This window comes from Thamnophis elegans, chromosome 6 (assembly GCF_009769535.1).
Source record: "Thamnophis elegans isolate rThaEle1 chromosome 6, rThaEle1.pri, whole genome shotgun sequence".
In the NCBI taxonomy this organism is placed as follows: Eukaryota; Metazoa; Chordata; class Lepidosauria; order Squamata; family Colubridae; genus Thamnophis; species Thamnophis elegans.
Window position 1 is genome coordinate 17,040,841 of NC_045546.1, and position 23,868 is coordinate 17,064,708.

The 23,868-nt window shown below is 38.5% G+C and overlaps 1 protein-coding gene across 1 annotated transcript in view; it reads left to right on the forward strand.

Annotated features, from left to right (window-relative positions):
- The window catches only part of GRIA4 (glutamate ionotropic receptor AMPA type subunit 4), a 286,052-nt gene that overhangs the window by 205,524 nt on the left and 56,660 nt on the right, over positions 1–23,868 (forward strand). The window contains 5 exon segments of the mRNA XM_032219807.1: positions 405–458; positions 3,381–3,539; positions 5,215–5,382; positions 7,912–8,016; positions 15,235–15,345. Coding sequence (XP_032075698.1) covers positions 405–458; positions 3,381–3,539; positions 5,215–5,382; positions 7,912–8,016; positions 15,235–15,345 — 597 coding nt within the window.

Sequence of the window (23,868 nt, forward strand, 5' to 3'; positions counted from 1 at the left end):
TACTCTGAAACTTATTATGTTACTAATGAGACACTTTGTTGAATACTTTGTTGAAGTTAGGGGATATAACAACAGCATTGTCTCTCTCCCTTCCCTTCCCTCCCTCCCTCCCTCCCTCTCTCCCTCCCTTCCCCCCTCTCTCTCCCCCTCCCTCTGAGAAAGCAGGAAAGAAGGAAAGAAAGAAAGAAAGCCTGAGACTGAATCAGAAAGAGAAATGCGTTAGTTTAGAAAGCCAGTGCATATTCTCATATTTTCATATCCATTATTTAAGCATTCAAATGTTTTAACTATCTTTGTAATTTTGATGAAGCTGTACAATACTGTCAATTTATTATAAGTAACAACTATACTTTTGAATAGTATACAGTTCATTGCTTTCTCTTTTCCACCCCATCTTTCTACAGATTGTGAGTGTTGGAAAACATGTTAAAGGCTACCATTACATTCTTGCAAATCTGGTAAGAATCCTTTTTTATAGGTCATTTAATGCCAAGCTGGTTAAATGATAAATGACCACAGGAAAGGGAAATATGGTGTTGATTTAGTGATGAAAATTGAAATCTCATTGTTGGTTTTGAGCTGGCTTCATCTAATGTACTGCTAATACGTTAAAACCATGTTTTGGTTTTGTTGTCTCTGTTTAACCTTTTCTCTGTCTCTGTTTAACCTTTTCTCCCTGAAACTCTCTTTAATCACTAGTCCTTGTGATTGTATCTCAAGGAAAGGTGATGCACATTCCTTCCATCCAGTGATGATGGTGGAAATAGACAAGTTTGCAATGAGTGTTGCAATGCAATTTACCCCTTTGTACCCATATAGTCCATGTTCAAAAGGAGCAGGATTTGCATTATAATGGTCCATCAGCCATCCTGTTAATTTTGATATGAGTGCAGGAGATGACCAGGCTGAGCCTGAGAGAGGAGTCAAACATATCTTCAGTCATGAGTCCCTGAGCACCCACAAGAAATCTAAGTCCAGCCCACTTTCAATGCCTTCTTATCTCTCGCTTATTGCTCTTGACCATTAGTAGTTCAGATTCCTGCAGAGAGCTTAAACTTGCAATAAATCTTTATACACATTTGAACCGCCTGGATTTCCTGATTTCCCCAGCATTTGACAATGTGTACTCTGAATGAATGAGTGTGTGTGTGTGTGTGTGTGCCAGCGCACGCATGCGCGCACATGCTGATATAACATCTAGATTTTATGTAAATCATATACCACCTTGAATATATCTGTATAAATGTTACATAAATGCAAGTGCAATTCAATTAATTTTAATTATAATAATAAACTTCCCTGATCTCTTAAGTGTTCTTATCATAACAAAATGTAGCATCTCATAGCAGAGAAAAGGAAAAAGACCCTGTTTCTTCAATATTCTCTATAGAAATGCCATTTTTTCCTGGAAAAAGCAAAAGTGTATATGTTACAATTATTTGCTATTGTTAAATACATAATTTATATACTGTATTCCATTTTAAGGAACTAAATTTTTAAAGTTTAGAAAAACAAAAGTAATAAAAATTAATTATTGAACTTACTCTCAAGTTATTTTGGAAAAACAACAGTATTAAATAAATAGATAGGAAATAAATACATAGAAATAAATAATAGATAGATAGAAAGATAGAAAGAAAGAAAGAAAGAAAGAAAGAAAGAAAGAAAGAAAGAAAGAAAGAAAGAAAACATACTATTCTGCAGTTTCCCAAGAAACCATCTCCATAGTGATTAGTGGGGAGGAAACCTGTTCTCTGATTTTCTTTCACTTTTATATTTTTTAAATCTTAAGTTTTATAATGGATATCTTTAAACCAAACTCGTTATATAAATGAGTTACTCCCTATATCAACACAATATATAATTATAGAATAAGAAAAAATGAATGGTAGGATCAGTAAAGAGAATTAGTAATACTTTTTGAAATGTCCCAATTACTGACAATGTTTCTATTTTATATGTGATGCATTTTAAAATGTAATAATAATAATTAAAAAGTTATTGTCAATGTATTGATGCCAAAATCATTGCATCTCACTGCGGGAGAGGGTTTTTTTGCCCTTCTTTATCATACTGCCCCTAAAAAAATAAGAAGATACATAGCAGTAATGTTGACAGTATTTACACAATGTTAACTTGATTATGCAAATCAAATTAAGTGAAGAAAACTTTGTAAAAAAGTTATTAGATATTTTCTGCAGCTATTAATATAAGATATGGTGTATCTTATTTATTATTTTTTCCACTGTGAACTCATTTTAAAATGTTTATACTTAAGTAGATAGTTGTAGTATAATAGTTTTATTTTTATATTTTTGTATTGGTAATTGATTGGGACCCGGTGGTTCAGTGGCTAAAGCGCTGAGCTTGTCGATCAGAAAGTTTGACAGTTTGGCGGTTCGAATCCCTAGTGCCGCATAACAGAGTGAGCTCCCATTACTTGTCCCAGCCAACCTAGCAGTTCAAAAGCATGTAAAATGCAAGTAGAAAAATAGAAACTACTTTTTGTGGGAAGATAACAGTGTTCCGTATGCCTTTGGCGTTTAATCATGCCGGCCATATGACCATGGAGACGTCTTCAGACAGCACTGTTTTTTCGGCTTTGAAATGGGGATGAGCACTGCCCCCTAGAGTCGGGAACAACTAGCACATATGTGCAAGAGGAACCTTTACCTTATTGGTAATTGTAATACTGTTGGGATGGAATGAGACTGGTTGCAATGAAAAAAGCCAGCTATTGATTATCTGATACAGCCACACACAAAAACCAAACCCTGTCCATACTAAGCAAGATAGAACTATTTTTCATCTTTGCTTCACTCCCATTAAACCAAGATAGTAGCCTACAGCAAGAAATTGATGTATTCTAGGCATACCTGCCACCGTGTTTGTGACAAGTATTGGAGAAGGGCTGACCATATTCTGTCCCATTTTCAAGCCTGAGAATTCCAAGATCAGAAAAGAAATGCCACAAAAGTTTTTGCAGTGCCTGTGGGAGAATATATGAATACTGTACAAACTTTTCTATCCATCTTTAGAGGAAAGATCTAAGAAAAATTGTCGTGGCCTTTAAGGGAAAAATAGACACAATAAAACTAGTTATTTTCAATAGCCTGTGTTAAATATGAGTCAATGTGGAAGCAACTCTAGAATTATACCAGGGTACAATTATGCAAAGTATACATAAATACATGTGTTATATTGTATTAGAAAATTGAACAGTTGTATTCATTTTAAACACGCCCGAGGATCAAATTAAAATAGTTCGATAATAAAATATAAGTTTTTAACTTAACCCTTGTAATGACTAATACCAGTGTTAAAAGTTTAAATGACATGCTGGATGAAAATACACTATGATGGAAATTTATTTTTAACAGGGATTCAAAGATATTTCCCTGGACAGATTTATGCACGGAGGAGCCAACATCACAGGGTTTCAATTAGTGGACTTCAATACCCCTATGGTTGCTAAACTCATGCAACGGTGGAAGAAACTGGACCAGAGGGAATACCCAGGATCAGAAACTCCCCCTAAGGTTCTATTCTACATTAAAATCTGAAATCACCTTTCATATACTGTATTTTTTGGAGTATAAGATGCACCAAATAAGAGGGAGGGAAATCTTGGTGCGCCTTGTACACTGAATACAACATTTTGGTGTCCTGAAACCCCACTCACTTCACAAAAATGGCCATGCAGAGGGTTTGAGAAGCCTGCAAAGTGCTCCTGGGGGCTGGAGAGGGCAAAAATGAACAAAAACGGGCCATTTTTGCATCCCTCCCAGCCCCCAGGAGCACTCTACAAGCCTCCTAGAGGCTATGCATGCCCTTTTTTGGCATAAAATGGGCCACTTTTTGCTCTTTTTTGGCCCCCGTACCTCCCAGGAGCACTCTACAAGCCTCCAAAAGGCTATGCACGCCCCTTTTTTTTTTTTGCCAAAAGATAGACGAGAAATGGGCCATTTTTTGCTTGTTCCCCCCTGCCTCCAGGACCACTTTGCAGGCCTTTCAAACTCTCTGCATGCCCCGTTTTTCACAAAAAAATGAGGCGTGCGGAGGGTTTGGGAGATCTGCAGAGTGCAAACACTTTTTTTTTTAATTTACCTCTTCAAAATCTTGGTGCATCTTATACTCAGAAAAATACCGTAGCTTGACTTCAACCATACTGCAGTTATAAGTAACTGCCTAATATTATGAAGATCTCTTGACTATTATGTGTTGTCTTCATACTTTGTTTTTCCCCAGCCTGGGACTTTTATCTCGCTGTTGAGCAAACTGAGAGCACTGAGATAAATATAATTTTGGTGGTAATATTAGTCTTAGTTCTTCTGGGTATAGATGTGATGGAGTTTAGTGAACAATGTCTTGGATAATCATTCTAAGGCGTTGTTACAGGGACTGGTACATTCCCCATTATATCAAGAATGATCTCATTCATCATTTGGAGGTTGAATCATAATAAAAAAGAAATGATGATGTTACATAGATGGGTAATGAAAGGTCTGCAAAGAAGTAGCCAAGCTTAGCTTAGCTTAGAGAACACCAAGGAATCCACAGTTCAACCCTGGATTACAGATATTATCTCGGTTGTCCTCTTTTGAGATAGAGTGAAACAACTCTTTCCAGTTATGGTGAGACTTATTTAGTATTCATTAGTGAACTGAGTTTAAAAGAATTTTGTATGTATTGTTCCTTACGGGCTATTTAATTAAGAATTCCCAAATATCTTATTTCTTTATATTTATTCCGATTTTTTTTTTTACTTTATCCAGTCCTAGTTAGTTCTTTATGCAGCTTTTATCAGTTTTGTTACGTCCAAAATCAATTATTTCAACTTTGAGAGGTTTTCTGTTCTCATGGGCAGGTCATAAAGTCATATTACTGGCTTTGCCTTCGTGAAAAGATTGGTTCTTTCCTCTGGGATTCAATCTTATCTGAAGAAAAGTACATTTTATGGGAAGTCCAACTTTCCATTTTATTCCAGTTCTTTTGTAATTCCTAAAGTAACCTTATACAATATAACTTCAGAATTAAATTTCATATTAATGTCCCAAGAATATGGCGATCTTATCATTCTTGTTTACTAAGAAATCTTTCTCAGCTTGCTGAACTAATGCTTGTCAATTGAGGAATCAAAGGTTTAATAGATATATTTTTGAACATAATTGTAATACTAGGTGTAATTGATGTACAATTTTTCCATCTGATTAGTATACCTCTGCTCTAACTTATGATGGAGTACTTGTGATGGCCGAGACTTTCCGAAATCTTCGAAAGCAGAAAATAGATATTTCTCGAAGAGGAAATGCTGGGGATTGTCTTGCAAATCCAGCTGCACCATGGAGCCAAGGAATTGACATGGAGAGGACATTGAAACAGGTGTGGTTCTTATAAGATTTACGTCTGCTTGGTTTTTGTGGCTGCTGCTATGTTGGAAAGTATCACAAACATTTAAACTGTCATACAGTTATTGGATTAGTGCAGGGATGGCAAACTCAAGGCCCAGGGGATGGATCTGGCACGCAGAATGCTTAGATTTGGCCCGTTGTGCCTCTGCCAGTGAAAACAGAGCTCAGGGCGGCCCTACTGAGCTCTGTATTCACTGGAAAAAGGTCGCAGGAAGCCGTTGCAGCCAAAAACGGAACTCAGGAGCCTGTTTTTGCTGGCAGAGTGCTTGGGCCACCACAAGCACCCCTGACATGAGTGATGTCGAGCTGACCACACCCACCCTGGCCCCTGGAGTTCAAATACAACTCTGATGCAGCCCTCAATGTAATCGAGTTTGACATCCACTGGATTAGTCTGTTACATTTTAATTAATTAATGAAATAAATTAACCACAGTTCGTTTAATGAGCATTCGAAGTTACAATGGCACTGGAAAAAATGACTTATTTTTCACGCAACCGTTGCAGCATCTCCCCGGTCACATGATCAAGCTTTGGATTATTATTTTTTCCATCTCCTCCTTTTAAAGCTTGGAGACTAGCAAACTGAACAGGGCCGCTTTTTGGTGAGATGAGAAGAAAAATAAATAAAATAAATAAACATATGAGCCATGGCGGCGCAATGGTTAGAGTGCAATACTGTAGTCTACTTCTGCTGCCTGCTGGCTGCATGCAATTTGACAGTTCAAATCTCATCAGGCTCAAGGTTGACTCAGCCTTCCATCCTTCTGAGGTCAGTAAAATGAGGACCCAGATTGTTGGGGGCAATAGGCTGACTCTGTAAATCACATAGAGAGGGCTGTAAAGCACTGTGAAGCGGTATATAAGTCTAAGTGCTATTGTTATATTTCCACCACTGATACAAACAGAATGAAATGTAGGGGACTGGCAGCACCAATGGATAAAAGCAGAATGAAGGACAAACTGCAATCCTTTTGTGCACTGTTGCTTTTCTCATTTCGACAAAAGGGTCAGTTCTTGCAGCTGCCCCTGTTCATGCTGTGTTTGCCATTTGAAAGTTACTGGAGTGCAAAGAATGTTAGTTCTGCTCCGTATGTTGGTTTCACATGAAATGGAAGATTCATTCTCAGGTATAGAAACTCGCTGTATGATTGTTCCAGTTATGCCTTCTCACTCCAACCCTATTTGAGGAGTTCTCATGAGGGAAAATCTGAATGAGACTGATTTGTATATATCCTTGAACTTCTCAAGGAAGTGGGGAATATAAATCTAAATAAAAAAAGATAGGATAACATTTCCTTGGACTGGACAACATTAATCCATTCCATGTTGAACAGAAGCCAGGGTTTCCCCCCTCTCCCACCCAAAGTTATGAGGTAAAAAAGGTTATTTATTGCCAAGAGAGATGAATGCAGAAAACCTACATGAGCTAATTTCACATCACAATGATAAAGAGAAAATGAAAAATTTATATTTTTGTCTAAGAATTATTTTATGTTTTTCAATGTGCATGTCAAATGCATCTTGAAGATCTATTTAACTTTGATGCCTCCTTATAACTCAGAATTCCAAATAATCTCTCAATTTTTCTGCTTTATTATATCATTTAAGAATGAAATAAAACAGAGGAATGTTTCGACTGATGAAAAGGATCGCCATACCCTGATGAAATAGAGACTTAAAGGTTTCCAGATCCAGACTGAGGGTTTTTAGGCTTTCTTTTCACAGAGAACTGGTTAGGTCTAGGAAAAGAAAAAGTTTTTTAAAAAGTGTAAAAAATTCATTTTCTTGAGAAATTTTTCATATTGTTCTTTTCTCCCATCTATTCTATACAGACACCATTGGTCCATATGAGGTAGAAATCAAGCACTATATTGTCAAACATTGTAGACAACTGAGTGCTTAGAACAATGAGATGGTGATCCCAGTGTATTATAAAAGTGGTTAGAATATTTCTATTTTAAAAAAAAAATACAAATATTTGGGCATTTGGCACTTTTTATTTTAGTCTTTAGTCTTTACATACAGAAACTGCTAGGGAATGGTGCCAGAAATTTGCCATTGAATTTTCATCCTGAGACACTCTAAAAGTGATTTTAAAAACTAGCCACGTATAATCCATGGGCTATGTACTGACTGTTCCTCACTTCCACCATTTCAAGGACAGAAGACCTGAAATAAAGCTTACATTTACATTTGAGGCTTTGGATTCAATCTACCTTCAGATTCTAGAATGGGGTGGGATGAGGTGGATATTCCCTTATAAGGTTTTGTTGAAGAACAAAATGGTAAAACACCAAAAGCAACAGAGATGTCTAAGCTCTTCTTTCATCCTTATTAAAACTTTGGAGAGGATCTAGGTGTAGAAAAAATGAATCTGTGTAAACAATTAGTCCCTCAATTAACAATCCTGTGAAAAAGGTTTACTTCTATATGAGATCGTGCAACAAATGAGTACTGTTATCACTAACCCATATTTCAATTTTATGTCCAATTTGAAGGTTCGAATACAAGGATTGACTGGAAATGTTCAGTTTGACCACTATGGTCGCAGAGTCAACTATTCAATGGATGTATTTGAACTGAAGAGCACAGGCCCTCGAAAGGTATGTTCTGAGTCTTCATTATTTGTTTAGTTCATCCCTGTGTGTCTGTGTGTCCGTAGAAATTGTTAATAGAATGCAATTTAGACAATAAATCCAATTATGTTTGCAGCACCAACCATTTTATTACCCAGATTTTAATAATACTCTATTATTAGAATATAAGTATGCAATTTTTCATACGACAAGACACATCGTCTTTCTCTGTCATAAGTCCTTTGTTTGCTGGGTTTTTGGTTTTCATAACAACGGTGAAAAAAAGCAAGGTTCGAGTTAGGACAGTGGTGGGTTGCAGGAGGTACGTCCTAGTACAGGGGTACCGGAGCCTGCCCGGAGCACTGGGTACCATTCCGGAGGGCCCACCCGCACTCCTTACCTGTCTTTAAAGTCTTAGGTGTTTTCACACACACGCATGGCGTGTACAGCCCCTGCGCGAGGCTCTTCCGAGCAGCTGGAGCATCGCAAAGGCATCGCTGGACGGTAAGAGATTGATCCATGTGGACGACGCTGGGCCCATTCCAACCATACCAGTTGGAACAAGATCCGGAACCCACCACTGAGTCAGGAATAAAAAGAAAAATAAAGGAACACGGAAGTTAAATACCTGGTTAGGTTGTCCTCATTACTGTGCAAAACACTTTAGGACAATTCAGATGTTTCAATGAACTGATTTCCTTTATTATTATTTTTTAATATGAGGTTTCAGAACAAGAGATCTGGATTATTAAGAGTATTTGCTCTCCCCTTTCATTTGTAATTAGAGTTCAGTAAGAGGAGACAGACATAATGTCTTGACTGTGTGCTTACAGAGATTCTGTCAGACCTGGAAGCCATGTTTTACATTTACATTTCTACTGTGGGAAAATGGGAAGGGAGATGATACAGAGTGTGGGTGATATATAGCCATAATAACATTCTTTCTCAGAAAGTCAAGGCCATCTTGCCCTGCAGCTGCGATGAGCTGACTGGGAGGCATCTCCAGTTTTGGATGGTGCCTGATTGGATTATGTGACGGACATATGGGTGCTAGGTAGGGACTTGAACTTTTCTTTGGGTTGGGAAAACCTGGAAATCTTCAGATTCATGTTTTCCCAGATGTGCCAATATGACATCTCTAATAAAATGGAACTTTAAGGAAACTCAAGCCTTTGAGATTTTTTTTCATTGAGGTGTTACTTGGAACCCTGATATTAACCCAAATCTGAAAGTTTCCAGGTTTTCCCCACCTGGAAACATCCCCCACAAAACAAGGTTTTGTTTATTTGTATCCCACCTTTATTATTTTTACCATAAAGCAAGGCAATGAACATATCCAACACACCTTCCTCCTCCTACTTTCCCCACAACAATAAGCCTATGAGGTAGATTAGGCTGAAGGAGAGTGTCTGGCCCCCAGCTGCTTTCATGCCTAAGGCAGAACTAGAACCCATCACCCATCTTTCCCACTTATGACTGTAGGACTGTAACTTTGATGCTTGTATCCTTATGATTTATATGATTGTTTCCTAATATTATTTGATTACTTATTTGTACCCTATGACTATCACTAAATGTTGTACCTTATGATTCTTGACAAATGTATGTTTTTCCAATGCACACTGAGAACATATGCACCAGGACAAATTCCTTGTGTGTCCAATCACACTTGGCCAATAAAGAATTCTATTCTATTCTATTCTATTCTAGAACTCAATAATCTCAGAACTTCTATCTACAGCCTCCACTACTAGAGCAATTTGTAGTTTGCTGAAACATGGGAAACTGGGTTTCCTCTTATCTTTTAAATATGCTCTACACTTATGACTTAATATATAAAATTGAAACATAGTAATCCCTTTTCATCTGTGTATATTTGGCTATATATGTTGATGGTTGCCTGATGTAAGAGTTGAAGTCCACCATCAACCATCTAAGATTCGTGTCCTCCAAAGCCCGATACTTCATTTCTGACATCAATTTTCTGAACAAGGATAGGTCATCAGGGGGAAAAAAAAGTTATAGGCTTTTAATTTTACTGCCAAGAAATATCCTTGCTTCTTATGGTTTATGTACTATGATTTATGGTTCCTACAGCAATATCAGTTTAGGACATTCCTTTTCTTCTCATGCATCAGAACATTTAAGGGCAGGAGAAAACACATGTATTTTTATCGCCCAACTTTTTAATACCTTTAAAAAAAACATTCACAGTGGTGCACGTTTTCATTTCTGCAATTAAATTCTTAATCTTCCTGTCCACTTTAATCGTCCCATTTTTCATACACAAAGTTTTGTTTTGTTTGTTGTATTTCCTCTTTTGGAACATTACACAGAAGAGGGCAATTTTTTTATCCTATGTGAAAAATAAAAATAAAACATTATCAACTACAGCCAGTTCCTTAAATTAAAATATTCACATTCGGTTCTATCATTCATTAGTAACAGGCGGTATTTTGTAAATGAAGATGATACAGTAACTAGAATCCCAGTAGATTAAATATTACAAAGCGAGTTTATACTAAAAATGCATGGGCTGATCTGAATCAATCTCAAGCTTTAACAAAAAAAAAAGTTTTCACAGATCATTCTATTATATCAAGGACTGTTATTATATTTCTGGCTTGGGTTTTGTTAATACTTTCATGTACAGCTTTCCCTAATGAGTCCTTGAATTTGATGAAAGACACTGTGCAAAGCATCTCTTGAGAACATTTCTGCTCTTCTGTTAAGACAAATAGTATCTGCTTTCCCTTTCAATCACATTCCTTGGCAAGTTAGCAAGGCTATTTACAGTGTGCTCTCCAGTGGTGGGATTCAGCCAGTTCGCACCTATCTGGGAGAACCGGTTGTTAACTTTCTAAGCAGTTCAGAGAACCGGTTGTTGGAAGAAATTCCCCTTTGTTTTTTTCCGCTTTACAGGGCTAATCCTATAAGGAAGGCCGGAAGGAAACATTCTGGTGTTGTTTCTAGCCTAATCCTTATTGCCCTCCTTACACAAACTGCCTCTCCGGTTAACCCTGATTATATTGTAACAGCTAAGGTGAAGCGCCCATTGATGTGAGTGAGGTTAAGTTGGCCACACCCACCCAATCACATGATCACCAAGTCCGCCTACACAGATGGTCATTAAGGCAGAGGACCAGTTGTTAAATTACTTGGATCCTACCACTGGTTCTCTCCCACCTTCTCATCCTCGCTGTTTTAACTGATAATTAGCCAGGAAGGAGCGAAGCCATGAGATTTAAAATATTTTATAAAAGGAACTTTTCCCCTCTGTTGCACAGCTTAAATATTTTGTAATAGTATATGTCTGCATACTACCATGCTTCCCCCAAAATATGACTTACTCAGAAAGTGCTGGTAAGTCCTAGCTAGAAGAAAAAAAATTAAAAATGCAATTTTTGAGAGCCCAAGAAAAAATGGCTAAAAGAGGAAGAAAGAGAAAAAAGAGTTACATTAGTAGATTAAAGAGAATAGTCGTAAGATTGTTATGGTTATGTAACTAATTAAGAAATAAAGAAATTATAGTATATTGTTAAATGTAGAAAAAACTGAAAGAAATGCTCTCTAGGTTTAAATTGAATTAGAGGATATACGCTGTTTGTTGCAAAATATATCAATGGTGAAAATAAGAAATGAAAATTTGGTGAAACTGAAGGGGCAATTGAAGATGTTGTTTATGTACTAAGAAAAAATAATTATAAAGATGAAAAATAATGGAAGAGAATAATTTGGCCGAAAGTAAAAACAAGACTATGATGTAAAATGGACTATGTAAATGAGAGGAGTTAAAAGAAAAGTCCCAGACAAAGCTTTGTTTCTATACTATGTATGATTTGTATTAAAAAAAAAAACTTTGGGGAAAAAGAGTTTGATTTTTACATGTGCACTCAATATAAGCCCTACACCCAAAATAAGCCCTAATTAAGACCCTGCCCACTCCAGGGTGCATGGGTAAAATTAAACTAGGGTGGGGATGGAGGTGGTGGAACTGCCCTACTACTTACCTTCAGATAGGTGCAGCCAGGCCTCGCACATTTCTTCTGCAGCCCGTAAAGCTTTCCTGAAGGCCTCTATAGCCGATAACAGAGCTTTGTTGATTGATCCAAAGTTCTGTTATCACCTGTGGAGGCCTTTCCTAAAGGCCTTTCTAGCCAATAACAGAACTCCGGATTGATCAGCTGCAGAGGCCTCTCGATGTTATCGGCTGCAGAGGCCTTCAGGAAAGCCTTGCTGGCCAAAGAAGTTCCTGAAGGCCTCTGATAGTGAAAAAGAGGCCGGGGGTGACGCGCACTGGTGACGTGAGTTAGTGGAGAACATTCCCTCATCAAAAAATAAGACCTGGTCTTATTTTCAGGGAAACATGGTGTAATGTTGGTTTGATATAGATGTACAATGTCCTATTCCCAAAGACAGCCCCTATTTAGCGATAAGAAATGTGGAAGTAGACTGGACAGTATTTTTCTCTCTCCCTCTTAGGCTGGCGTTGTTTTATTTGACTCTTAGTCCTTCACTTTTAATTAGTTTCACCTTCCGAACTTCTGCTCTCAATAGCTGGCTAATCACCAATCTTCAACACTCTTATTTGGATGATGTCCTGTTCTTCTTCTGAAAGCCTAGACCTCTCCTCAAGAGTACAACCCTTCATCCGTGCAACACTATTCTGCCTAACTCAAGCCACTGATCCTTATTGCCTATAACTAAAGCGAACCAATTTCACCTTCTTATGCTGTCTAGCTCTAACTTACCAATGGTTGCCAATCATTGTCTTCATCCATCAGTGTTCTTTTTCTTCCCCAAACTTGCTCATTTAGGACTTAAGAGCCTTGGTGGTGCAGTGGTTGAAATGCAGCACTGCAGGCTACTTCTGCCAACTGCCAGCTCCCTGCAATTTGGCAGTTCGAATCTCACCAGGCTCAAGGTGGACTCAGCCTTCCGTCCTTCCAAGGTCGGTAAAATGAGGACCCAGATTGTTAGGGGAAATATGCTGACTCTATAAATCGCTTAGCGAGGGCTGCAAAGAACTGTGAAGCGGTATATAAGTTTAAGGGCGATGTCTATTGCTATTCCCTTCTGCCAGCTCAGCAGCCACTCCACCCTTCTCCTATGAAAAAGACTTTCCTTTGCAAAATCACCTCCTATTCTTAGCTTCTACATATCAGCTAAAAAGTTCAAAAATACAGTTTGTGATTTCTGGCTACATCCATACATTTAGTGACCATTTGATGTTACAACAGCACTAAAAAAAGTTGACTTATGATGATTTTTCACACTTACGACCATTGCAGCATCCCCATGGTCATATGATCAAAATTCAGACGTTTGGCAACTGGCTCATTTTATGATCAATGGGAGTGTCCGGAGGTCATGTGATCATCTTTTGTGACTTCCTAACAAGCGGAGTCAATGGGGAAGGCAGGTTCACTTATCAACCGTGTTACTAACTGAAAAACTGCACTGATTCACTTAACAACAGGAGCAAGAAAGGTCGTAAAATAGGGCAAAATTACTAAACAACTTGCTTGGGGTTCAATTGTAACTGCAAGTAGGGAACTGTCTGTATGTGATGGGAAGTAGGGTGTCACATGTCTCCATTATAAAATTTAGTTTCTCTAAGCCTTGATCTTGAATGAAGTTGTAAATTATAATATGTTCCAATAACGGAATAAAAATAGGAGAAAAAGAATGAGATTAAAAGGTAGTGACAATCTGAGTTGGTGACAAACCATATATTTGTAAAACATATGAGCTCTGTAGCATACAGATTAAGAAAAAACAAAGAAATATGATTTGCAATGCTATGATTTTGAGAAGTATTTATCAGCCTTTTTTCACCCCCAAGAATATCATAATATAGGCATGAACACTTACAGAAATAAAGGAAAAGAGAGAAAAGATGTCTGATAGACACTTTTATGGAATCCTGGATTCTTTTCATGGTTACTGGAAAAATAATCACCTGTTAAATAAACAGTTTAGGATGACCTTACCATTATTTATTTATTTCTATCCTATTGTGAGGAAAGGATGTCATCTCTGAGCACTTCAGAGAGAATCAAGCTCTCTTGGACATACAGATCAATGACATTTTGTAGATATTCAAGGAAACAAAAGGGCACAAGAAAAAGAGAGAAAACTCTGTGTCTGTTGGTCAGTGAAGAGAGGAAGGTACCAGTAATGGATCATTAGAGACAGGAAACAACAAAAGACCCAGGTAGATATTGGAGTAAACAATAGATACAAACTCAAGGTAAACCTCTCCAAACTCAATTGCAGAAAATATGACTTCAGCAAAAAAAGTGATCAATGCCTGGAATGCACTACCTGACTCTGTTGTTATATTCCCAAACCCCCATAATTTTAACCTAAGGCTGTCTACTGTTGACCTCACTTGACCATACCGTTGACCATTCCTAAGAGGTCTGTAAGGGGCATGCATAAGCGCACCAGCGTGCCTACCATCCCTGTCCTACTGTCCCCGTTTATTCGTATTCATCTCATGTATTCATAATCATGTTTATACTTATATCTGTTATCTAATACATGCTTGATGAAATAAATCAATAAATAAAATAATACTGTGTCAAAAGTCAATTATGCTTATCCCCTGAAACCATAAGGAAAACAATGCAGTGACTCTACATATGACTTAAATTGTGTATTATACATCTTAGTTCCCACAGTGACAGCAAATAAAAAATTTATTTCAGATTTTCAGATTCTAATTTATTCCTGGATTGATAGAAGAGAGAGGGGGGAGAGAGGGAGAGAGAGAGGAAGGGAGAGAGAGAGGGAGGGAGAGGGAGATCATCCAAGTATACATTCGAATCTGAAAATCTGAAATAAAACTCTTATTTGTTGTCACTTTTATTTTGCATATAATATATATGTATATATGGAATCATAGATTCCAGTCATGGAATCATAATGTGGACTGATTTAAAATTACCCTTGAAGGTTGTCTAGATAAAAGGATGTTTTAATAGTCAGGATAGAATCTGAGTAAGAATCTGCTTCTTTGCACCTTGCGAAAAGAATAACTCATCAATAACTCATCAAGTTCAGTTGGGCCAAAAGACAATCAGGAGATAAAATATTGGTCAACTAGTGGCCACAGTGTAGTAGGGATGGGAGGAGCAGACTGTGTCAGTGCCAATGTTTAAACTACAATTGAACTAACTGTCGTGGTTAATTTTATTCAGCAGTGAATAGAAAGTTAGCTTCTGCATTTGTTTATTACAGATCGGCTACTGGAATGACATGGATAAATTAGTCTTGATTCAACATGAGCCTACAATGGGCAATGACACAGCTGCCCTTGAGAACAGAACAGTAATTGTAACTACAATTATGGTAAGTTTATTTTTCTACTCTTTGAGGCAACCCAAATATTTACCTCATTATCCACTAAATGCTCACTTTGGTGGAATTCAGGAGGTAAAGTTTAGGATTCTATCTATTTCAAATGGATATAGAACATTTTTACATAATTTAGACTGCTATGTAGATTACTTTCTAAAACATCATATTCAGTCTTTCAGTTAATCCCTGTAAAATGCAATATACTACAAGCAAGAACAGAAAATTTTGAAAAAAGGGGGAGACTTTTATTTTCTATAACTGTACCCTCGTTCATTCTTGCCATGTTGTTGTTTTTATTGCTGACACTGTTGTTTTTAAAGGAAACTGTATGCCTTGTATAAAATAAATGAGAATTCATAAAAATGAATTCCTTATTTCTTATTCCTTCCTTATTTCTGTAACAAATAACTTTAGTATACAGTGTATGGTTAGTTATGTCATTTTAGAGTGTCACCCATTTTTTTAAATGGGTATAGCATTAAAAAACACAGATTCTCACAATTTCTATTTGTTTATTGTAAATAGATTACTAAACAAAATTATGCAACTACAGCTTAGCCAAATTTTAGCCTTTCTTTATTTTGTTCTATTATTTTATAGGTTGACATGTCTTTCCAATATTGTCTTAGACTGAGGAGACTTCATGGCTCCAATAGTAATGAGATTAATAATGAAGAACATAACAATAGCATAGTATAAATTATTCAGGTGTCAATGAACAGTTGTAGTCTATACATGCATTCACAGTTCAGGAAGGTTAAATACAACCCCTACCAGATCTTCAACGTTTTGAAATTGTTATTCAGGGCCCATCTACACTATTTGAGGGAGAATGCTGTTTAATAGAATGGGAATAGTGATTAAAAACATCCACTCCTAGGATGCTTGGAAGATAGCATTTTTTAAAGATCAGTCCTCAAAGCGATCTTTTTCTTCGAAAACTCAAGGGATGGGTAGAGACTATTGGGAGAAGGTGGTCCCAGAGATATCCACATGCTTAACCATACACAGCTTTTAAGGCTGACTACCAGCATCTTGAATTGCCCTGAGAAATAAACTAGTAACTAGCACTGCTTTCAAAACAGACATGGGCAAAGCGCCTGACACCCAGGATAGTCCCAAACTGCATTCTGGGCCAGCTGAAATTCCCAGGTGCTCTTCAAGGTTCGTTGCAGTAAACAGATAGAAGGTGATAAAGGCATACATGACAATGAACAAACCTCCCAATCTAGGAAAGATCATAACTAGCACACAAAATGAAATTGCACAAAATTCCTCCCAGCCATAACTGCCCACATGCTCTTCAAACAGAGATGAAGAGCCTTAACAAGCTGACCAATGACTTCTTGAGGAGGGAATGCATCACTATCTGTCCTATCTTCCAAAATGCATTCACCACTGTCCAAACCCAGTTTTTGGTCACCTCCACAAAAGGCTGATCAAATAGGATGAAGGAGGAAGCATCTGTCAAGTGCCTGTCAACTAGAAAGTCATTTGATCCTAAGAAAAATAGTTAATTTTCCCCATCTTCAAATAACATTGCAATTGCTCCATATTTAACTTGTGGCCTCCTGCGTGAGTTGGGTCCTTTGACCTTGAATGAACTTATAGTTTCCATAGAGGCTATAAATTCATGAGCTGTCTCTACTCCTGGTCCCAAAACATGCTAATTAAATGTTGCAGTTAAAGTTTCCTAAATCTCATCCCAGGAAGCTGAGATGAGGTCCCAATAGCTTGGGCCAGGATGCCACTATAAAGTAGGGAAGCAACAATTCCCAGCTTGTCCTAAGATATCAATTTCAAAAACAAGCTGGCATATCCAGTTATCTGCAGAACACTGCCTCTAATCATCAGCATCTCCTAAAAGTTTCTCAGTAATATAAGCCAGGTATTCACTTTCATCAACACTAATACCAGTAATGAGAAGAGATGTTTACAAGTATCAAACAACAGCAGCAGCTGGAACCTAAGCTTTCAAAGTCATGATAAACTGTCTCGTAGTTTGAGCTATGGGAGAGGTAACAGAAGTAAGGATGGATCTCAGTTGCTCACTCCTTTTTCCTGGGAGAGTCCCACCTCTTTACCCCATCATGTTTCTCTCTACTCACCAATATTTCAATTTCTATCACTTCTTCTCCATTCCCTTTTACTCCAATAGTCCCTACCCTCTGAATGTGCCAATGACAGTCATTCCTTATGATCCTTTCTCCTTTTCCATTTCCACTTCTATTTCTATGTAACTGCTCTTCTGATATTACAGATCACGTCTTCCAAATTATCCCAACCCATCAGGGAGTGTACTTGACAAAAGCTAGAATGATTCATCAAAACTACTGATGAACTTTCAATAACTTCCATCTCTAACCCAACTCTGATTATACTCAGCTGCCCATCTCCTACACACCAAAACTTTAGCTCTTAAAAAATGCTCAGAAGGCATTTAGTAAGTATTGTCTCCTAGATTATAACTCCTTTACTCAGAGGCTTGTCCTTCCATTTACTGGTCTCAAATACTGTATACTGCATCTTTTCTTCTTTTCTACTTCCATACTTTTTTTTTGTCCTCCTAATTTTCTCAGTGCTTTCTAAATAGCTAGAACAATGATGCTGAACCTTTTTGTAAAGGCGTGCCAAAATTGTGTGCATGCCCACACCCACAATTCAATGTGCCCTGCCCACCTGCAGAGGCTTTCCTGAAGCCTGGGGAGGGTGAAAAATGGCCCCAACGGGCCAACCAGAAGTTCATTCCTGAACTTCCAGTTGGGCCTGTTTTTTGCCTTCCCCAGCCTCCAGAGCCTTTCCTGAAGCCTGAGAAGGGCGAAAACGCCCCTCCCCAGCCCTCTGGAAGGCCGAAAATCATCTGTCTGATGCATGCATGTGCACTGGAGCTAACGGCGCACATGCCAGCAAATATGGTTTCGCGTGCTACCTGTGGCACATGTACCATAGGTTCGCCATCACGGACCTAGAAGATGCTGAAGCACTCCATATCAAATTACCAAAACCAGTTCTTCAATATATACTACCTTCGCCCATACAGAGAAATTGTGCAAGCATTTTTCAGATGTTTATAATTCTTTTGAGGACTCTGGCCTCCATATAGCAATTGTTCCAATAGATACATCCTGCCAAAGCATTCACTGAACTCAGTAAATAACTTAAGTCCAAGAAACTGGCTCTTATTGTCTACACCAGAGGTGTCAACCTGGATTTGTTCAAGGGCCGGATCAGCATTGTAGTTCTCCCGGGACTGGGGAAAGGGACGGATGCCTCTTGCAGTACCCTGCTGGCCAAAACGGGGCATAGAGGGCCACATGAGCCCCCCCACCCCATGACCCGTTTTGGCTGGCAAAGTGCTGCAGGAGGCCATGCAGGCTGAAAATGGGGCATTGGGGCCATGTGTGGGGTCCCTGGGCCTATTTTGGCTGCCAGAAGCACCACGGGCTTTGCTATTTGCTATTTTCAGGCCGGCCCCGGGGACCAGATTTAACCACCCCGTAGGTTGAATCCAGCCCGCGCGCCTTGAGTTTGACACCTCTGGTCTACACCAATTAATGGAGGCATAACAGCCTGAATTCCACCGATCTCTCTGCTGTTACCAGGCCATTAAATCCATATTCTCACAAAGCAGCAGTGGCTCATGGCAGAAGAGACGATTTGTTATGATATAGGCACTAGTACCACTTCCCCAGTCACAAGCACTATGTTCTCCATCCTCCTCCCACCAATATCTGGTCCGCAACTTCATTTATCCTATCAATCCTACTCTACTCTTATTCTCTCTAACAGTTCCCAATAACTTTCCCTGTTTGCAACTTTCTAACTTCCTTCCTACATGAACACTGTTCCTCCCACAAAGCCTTCTTGGGAGGAAAAGAGTATTTTTGGTGCAGTTAATTTCAATGCATAGAACAACCTGAGGTTAATTCTTTTACAGCCAACTGAACTATGAAAAGATTTCAACTTTGGTTGATCGTAGTTATTACTGCTGCTGTTGTTGTTATTACTCAGTATTATTTAGTAAGTAAACCTCTGAAAGAATTTTAATGAAATAAGCAACATGTATTCATTTTCTTAATTCAATTTTCATTATTATGGAGCTATAAAACTTCAAATGGTTCCTTTTTAATTGAGCAAAATAGCTAACATCTTTCTTTTCTTGAAGTCAGTAGCACCCTTTAATCTGATGAACGTTGAGGGAGGCTGTCAAAGAATAACCTTAATCTGATTAATTTAATAATTCTCCACTTAATGCACTGTTCTTTTTATACAGCATATCACATTGGACAAAGTTTGGTTTTTTTTTCTTCACCAAACATTCCAGATTACATTTATTTTAAACAATACAAGGTGTTTCATATTGCATTGTTATATTGTTTGTATGAAATATGGTTGTATAATTTAGTGTAGCGATCCTTCTGACCAATTACCTGTTAAGGATTATTATTCTTGGATAACAAAGACTAACGTTCTATAGAGGAATTCTAAATGTAAGCCTAGTTGTATAGTTCTTCTTTGCATGGGATTTATTTAAAAAAAATGTCTCTTTCCTTTGAAAAAAAAAGTCACAGTAATGGAAAAATCATACTTCAGTACAGTCCTCCTCTTTTCAGCCACTGATGAAGAACCCTATTTTAAGAAATTGACCAAGGAAGAAAAGAGTTCCAAGCTGCACATGTGAACATTCCTAACATAAGATCCAGTATAGTAGCACTGAGCTGTATTTTCCCATATGGATTTCTGAGCCTCTGACTGGATGACCAGGCACTGAAGCATCAAGCAAAATAAATGTTTTTGTTTTGTTTGTTTTCTTTTGCATTTTTTTAAAGGCTCTGTGACTTTGAAATGTTTGAAACGCAAGGCATTCAGTCTTCAACTGGGCCAAGGTGTGAAGAAAAATGATGGAGCTTTCAAAACCATCTCAGTTGAAATTTTCCACTCCTTACAGTCTTTTGAATTGAGGCTATCGTCTGTGTACTGTGTTAATTATTGTCAAATGCTTGCAGATTTAGGGGCAACTAAATGATGCTTAGAAAAAGAGAGACAGAAAAGTGGCATGCAGGATACCAGCGTAGCTTTCTTAAGATGTCTTTGTCTTGCTTGCAGTGAATTCTTTTCATGCCCCTTATAAATGTTATCTCTGCAAAAGAACTTAGCCACTCTTCCCTTATTCCAAACAAAGCATCTGAATAACTTTATGTAGCATGCCATGATTTCTTAAAGTATACAATTTTAAGCATAAAAAGCAGAGATAAAATGTCTTGTTGAAATGGTTGCATTGTTACAAGTGCAGGTATTTTTTTCATTCTTAATAGTACTTAATATGTGATAAGTCATTTATGTGGAGTTGTGTTGGTGTATCTAAAGTGGTTACCATTGTCATGCACCAAGTAAAGGTATTGGAAAACATACAACATAGGTTAGGAATACAGGTTCTTGTTCATCAGACATGTTTCCCAAATGACTCAGATTTTGCTAGTGTTTTTCTAGTGAATCTCATTCCTGCTATTCTTAAAGTTCCACTCCACAACTGAATAGAATTTCTTTATTTCTTTATGAATTTATCTGACCCTCTTGAAACTTGCCAGATCCTAAGCAGCTTCAGAGCATGTTTTATTAAAAAATACAACACGAATTACAAATAAAACAGTGACTAAAGTATATATTTTATAAACGTCATAAAAAATGGCATGACTAACGTAGCGCTACCCCAAAAGGGCCGCTGGAGTCCAGGTTCTCCTTGCCCTCTTGATGTGGCCGCCAGTTTACACTGGTCCCTACTGGCCTGAGTCATATAGTGTCCGTATGGTCAGTCTCCTCTCACCAGGCTGGTCACGTAGGGTGATGGTCAGGTCTTTTCCCAGTCACGGATGAGATGATATTCATGTAGCGGGTTGGCCCTTCTTCATTTCTTTCTTTCCTGTCTCTCCTCCCTCTCTCTCTCTTGAATTGCCTTCTAAGATCTCCTTCCACCGTCTCTGTGTTCCTCTGCTTGCCCCACAGAAGCCTCTCCTCTCCTATCCCCTTCTCTCCTCAGCTTGTCAGAATCTTCTTTTATCCTTCCTATTGCCTTTACGGCCCTCTCCCCTTTCTCCAGGCCTATTTTTACAGTTCCCCCTTAAGCCTCTTTTCCTATCTTCTCAGGCCTCCTTTTTTTTTTCAGGCCTCTTCCTAGCCTTACCTTCAGCATTTTCTCCCTCAACTAACCCTTCCTTTCTTCTCTCCCACTTCCCCTGTCTAAAAACTTCCTCCTCTTATTATCTTCTCCCCCCACTCCAGCTATGCTAACTATCAATCTCCAAATGCCCTCTGGAACAGTCACATATTTACCTGCTTCTGGAAGGCGATGAAGGTGGGGCCATACATGCTTCAGAGGTCAAGCTGATCCAGAAAGGAAGAGCAGCTACAAAGACTGCATGATGTTAGACCTCCTGGTAGGCAAGAACCCTCAGAAGGCCTCCCTAAAGATCTAGGTAGGACATGTAAAAATTACTGGGAAACGCCCGTTCTTGAGATACCCAGACTTCAAACTATCTACACATAAATTAAATTTAGGTTAAATTAAACATCACCTTAAATTACATTCAGAAACCCAGGACTATTGATTTGAACTCTAGAACCCAGTGCTATTTGTGTGTTAATGTCAGGGTTCTAAGTAACACCCCAATGAAGGAAGACTCTGAAGCTTGAGATTCCTCAAACTTGAGAAGCTTGAGATTCCTCAAACTTCCATTTTATTAGAGATGTCATATTGGCACATTTGGGAAAACCTGAATCTGAAAGTTTCCAGGTTTTCCCCACCCAAAAGAAAGTTCAAGTCCCTGCCCAGAACCCACGTGTCCATCACATGGTCCAATCAGGCACCATCCAAACAGGAGATGCCACCCAGTCCCTTATCGCAGCTACAGGACCAGATGGCCTTGTCTTTCTGAGAAAGAATGTTATTTTGACTATATACCCCCCACACTCTGTATAATCCCCCCTCCCATTTTCCCATGGTAGAAAATGTGGTAGGCCTGAAATCTAAAAGGTAAAAGATGGCTTCCAGGTCTGACATGGCTACACCATGAGTAGACATTCTAGATCAGCTGAAATTTCTGATTTCAGGCGCAACACCATACAAAGCAAATGACAATAATGCAATCCAGAAATGAGGCCCTGAGTGAGCATCTTCAGTGACACCTGTTCCAGGTAAGGCATCAGCTGGGGTGCCAGCTGAAACTGTCCAAAAGCCCTCTTGACTATGGCCTCCACATGCTCTTCAGGCAAGAACCTTGAGTACAGGAGAACCTCCATATTTGCAAATAATGCTCTTTTAGGATCTTCGAAGCAGGATGGAGGAAAATTTAAAAGTCTAAGGCCATCACATAAGCCCTACAGTTGTTTTGTAGATGTACATTGCAATTTCAGAAGAGAAATACCTTTCATCAACTCTTCCTGATCACTTCAATGATATTTAGGCAGCCTATGACTCCGTTAACTATATAATGTATTTTAATATTTTCAGTGCCATTCTGGCAAGCCAGTTGCCAATAAGCATACTACCGGGAGATTCTAGAATACTACAGTCACTACAGGAAAATGCAAACACAAAACTTAGCATTTTAGACATCGCTACTGCAGGCAAAAGGGATGTGGTGGCTCAGTGACTAAGACACTGAACTTGTCAATCAGAAAGTTCGGCAGTTCAGCGATTTGAATCCCTAGTGCCACGTAATGGAGTGAGCTCCCGTTACTTGTCTCAGCTTCTGCCAACATAGCAGTTCAAAAGCGTGTAAAAATGCAAGTAGAAAAATAGGAAACACCTTTGGTGGAAAGGTAACAGCGTTCCATGCGCGTTTGGCATTTAGCCATGCCAGCCACATGACCACGGAGACATTTTTGGACAGCGCTGGCTCTTCAGCTTTGAAACGGAGATGAGCACTGCCCCCTAGAGTCAGGAAGATCTAGCACATATGTGCGAGAGGAACCTGTACCTTAATAGAGCCAAAAAGGAAGCTATATCCCTATAATACAGGAGGCTACATTATGTCCCTTATTTATTTATTTATTAAACTTAACTGCTGCCCTTCTTGCCTAAATCAAGGCAGCTTAAAATCAATAAAGGCAACAACATAAAACATTAGAACAATAAATAATACTAAAATGTATTTAAAAAGAAATAAAGATGGCAAGAAAAGGGGTCAGATGCACATAGGGAAGAAGTGAGGTCTTAGCTCATTATCCCCTCCCAAATGAAATGACCCTATAAGGGCTTCAGGCCAATTGGCAGAGTCTTCAGAACCTTTTCAGAAAGGCAAAAGGGTGTATTGTATTGTATTGTATTTAATAGATTTATAGGCTGCCCAATCCCGGAGGACTCCGGGCGGCTTACAGAAAAGAAACAAATCTTAAAAATAAAGAATTAAAAAAAACAGAGAAGATAGATTAAAACCTCATCATGCACCCAATCTGATCGGGGCTGGACCTTAGTCATGAGGTCAACAGTCCCAGGCCTGCCAGAATATCCAGGTT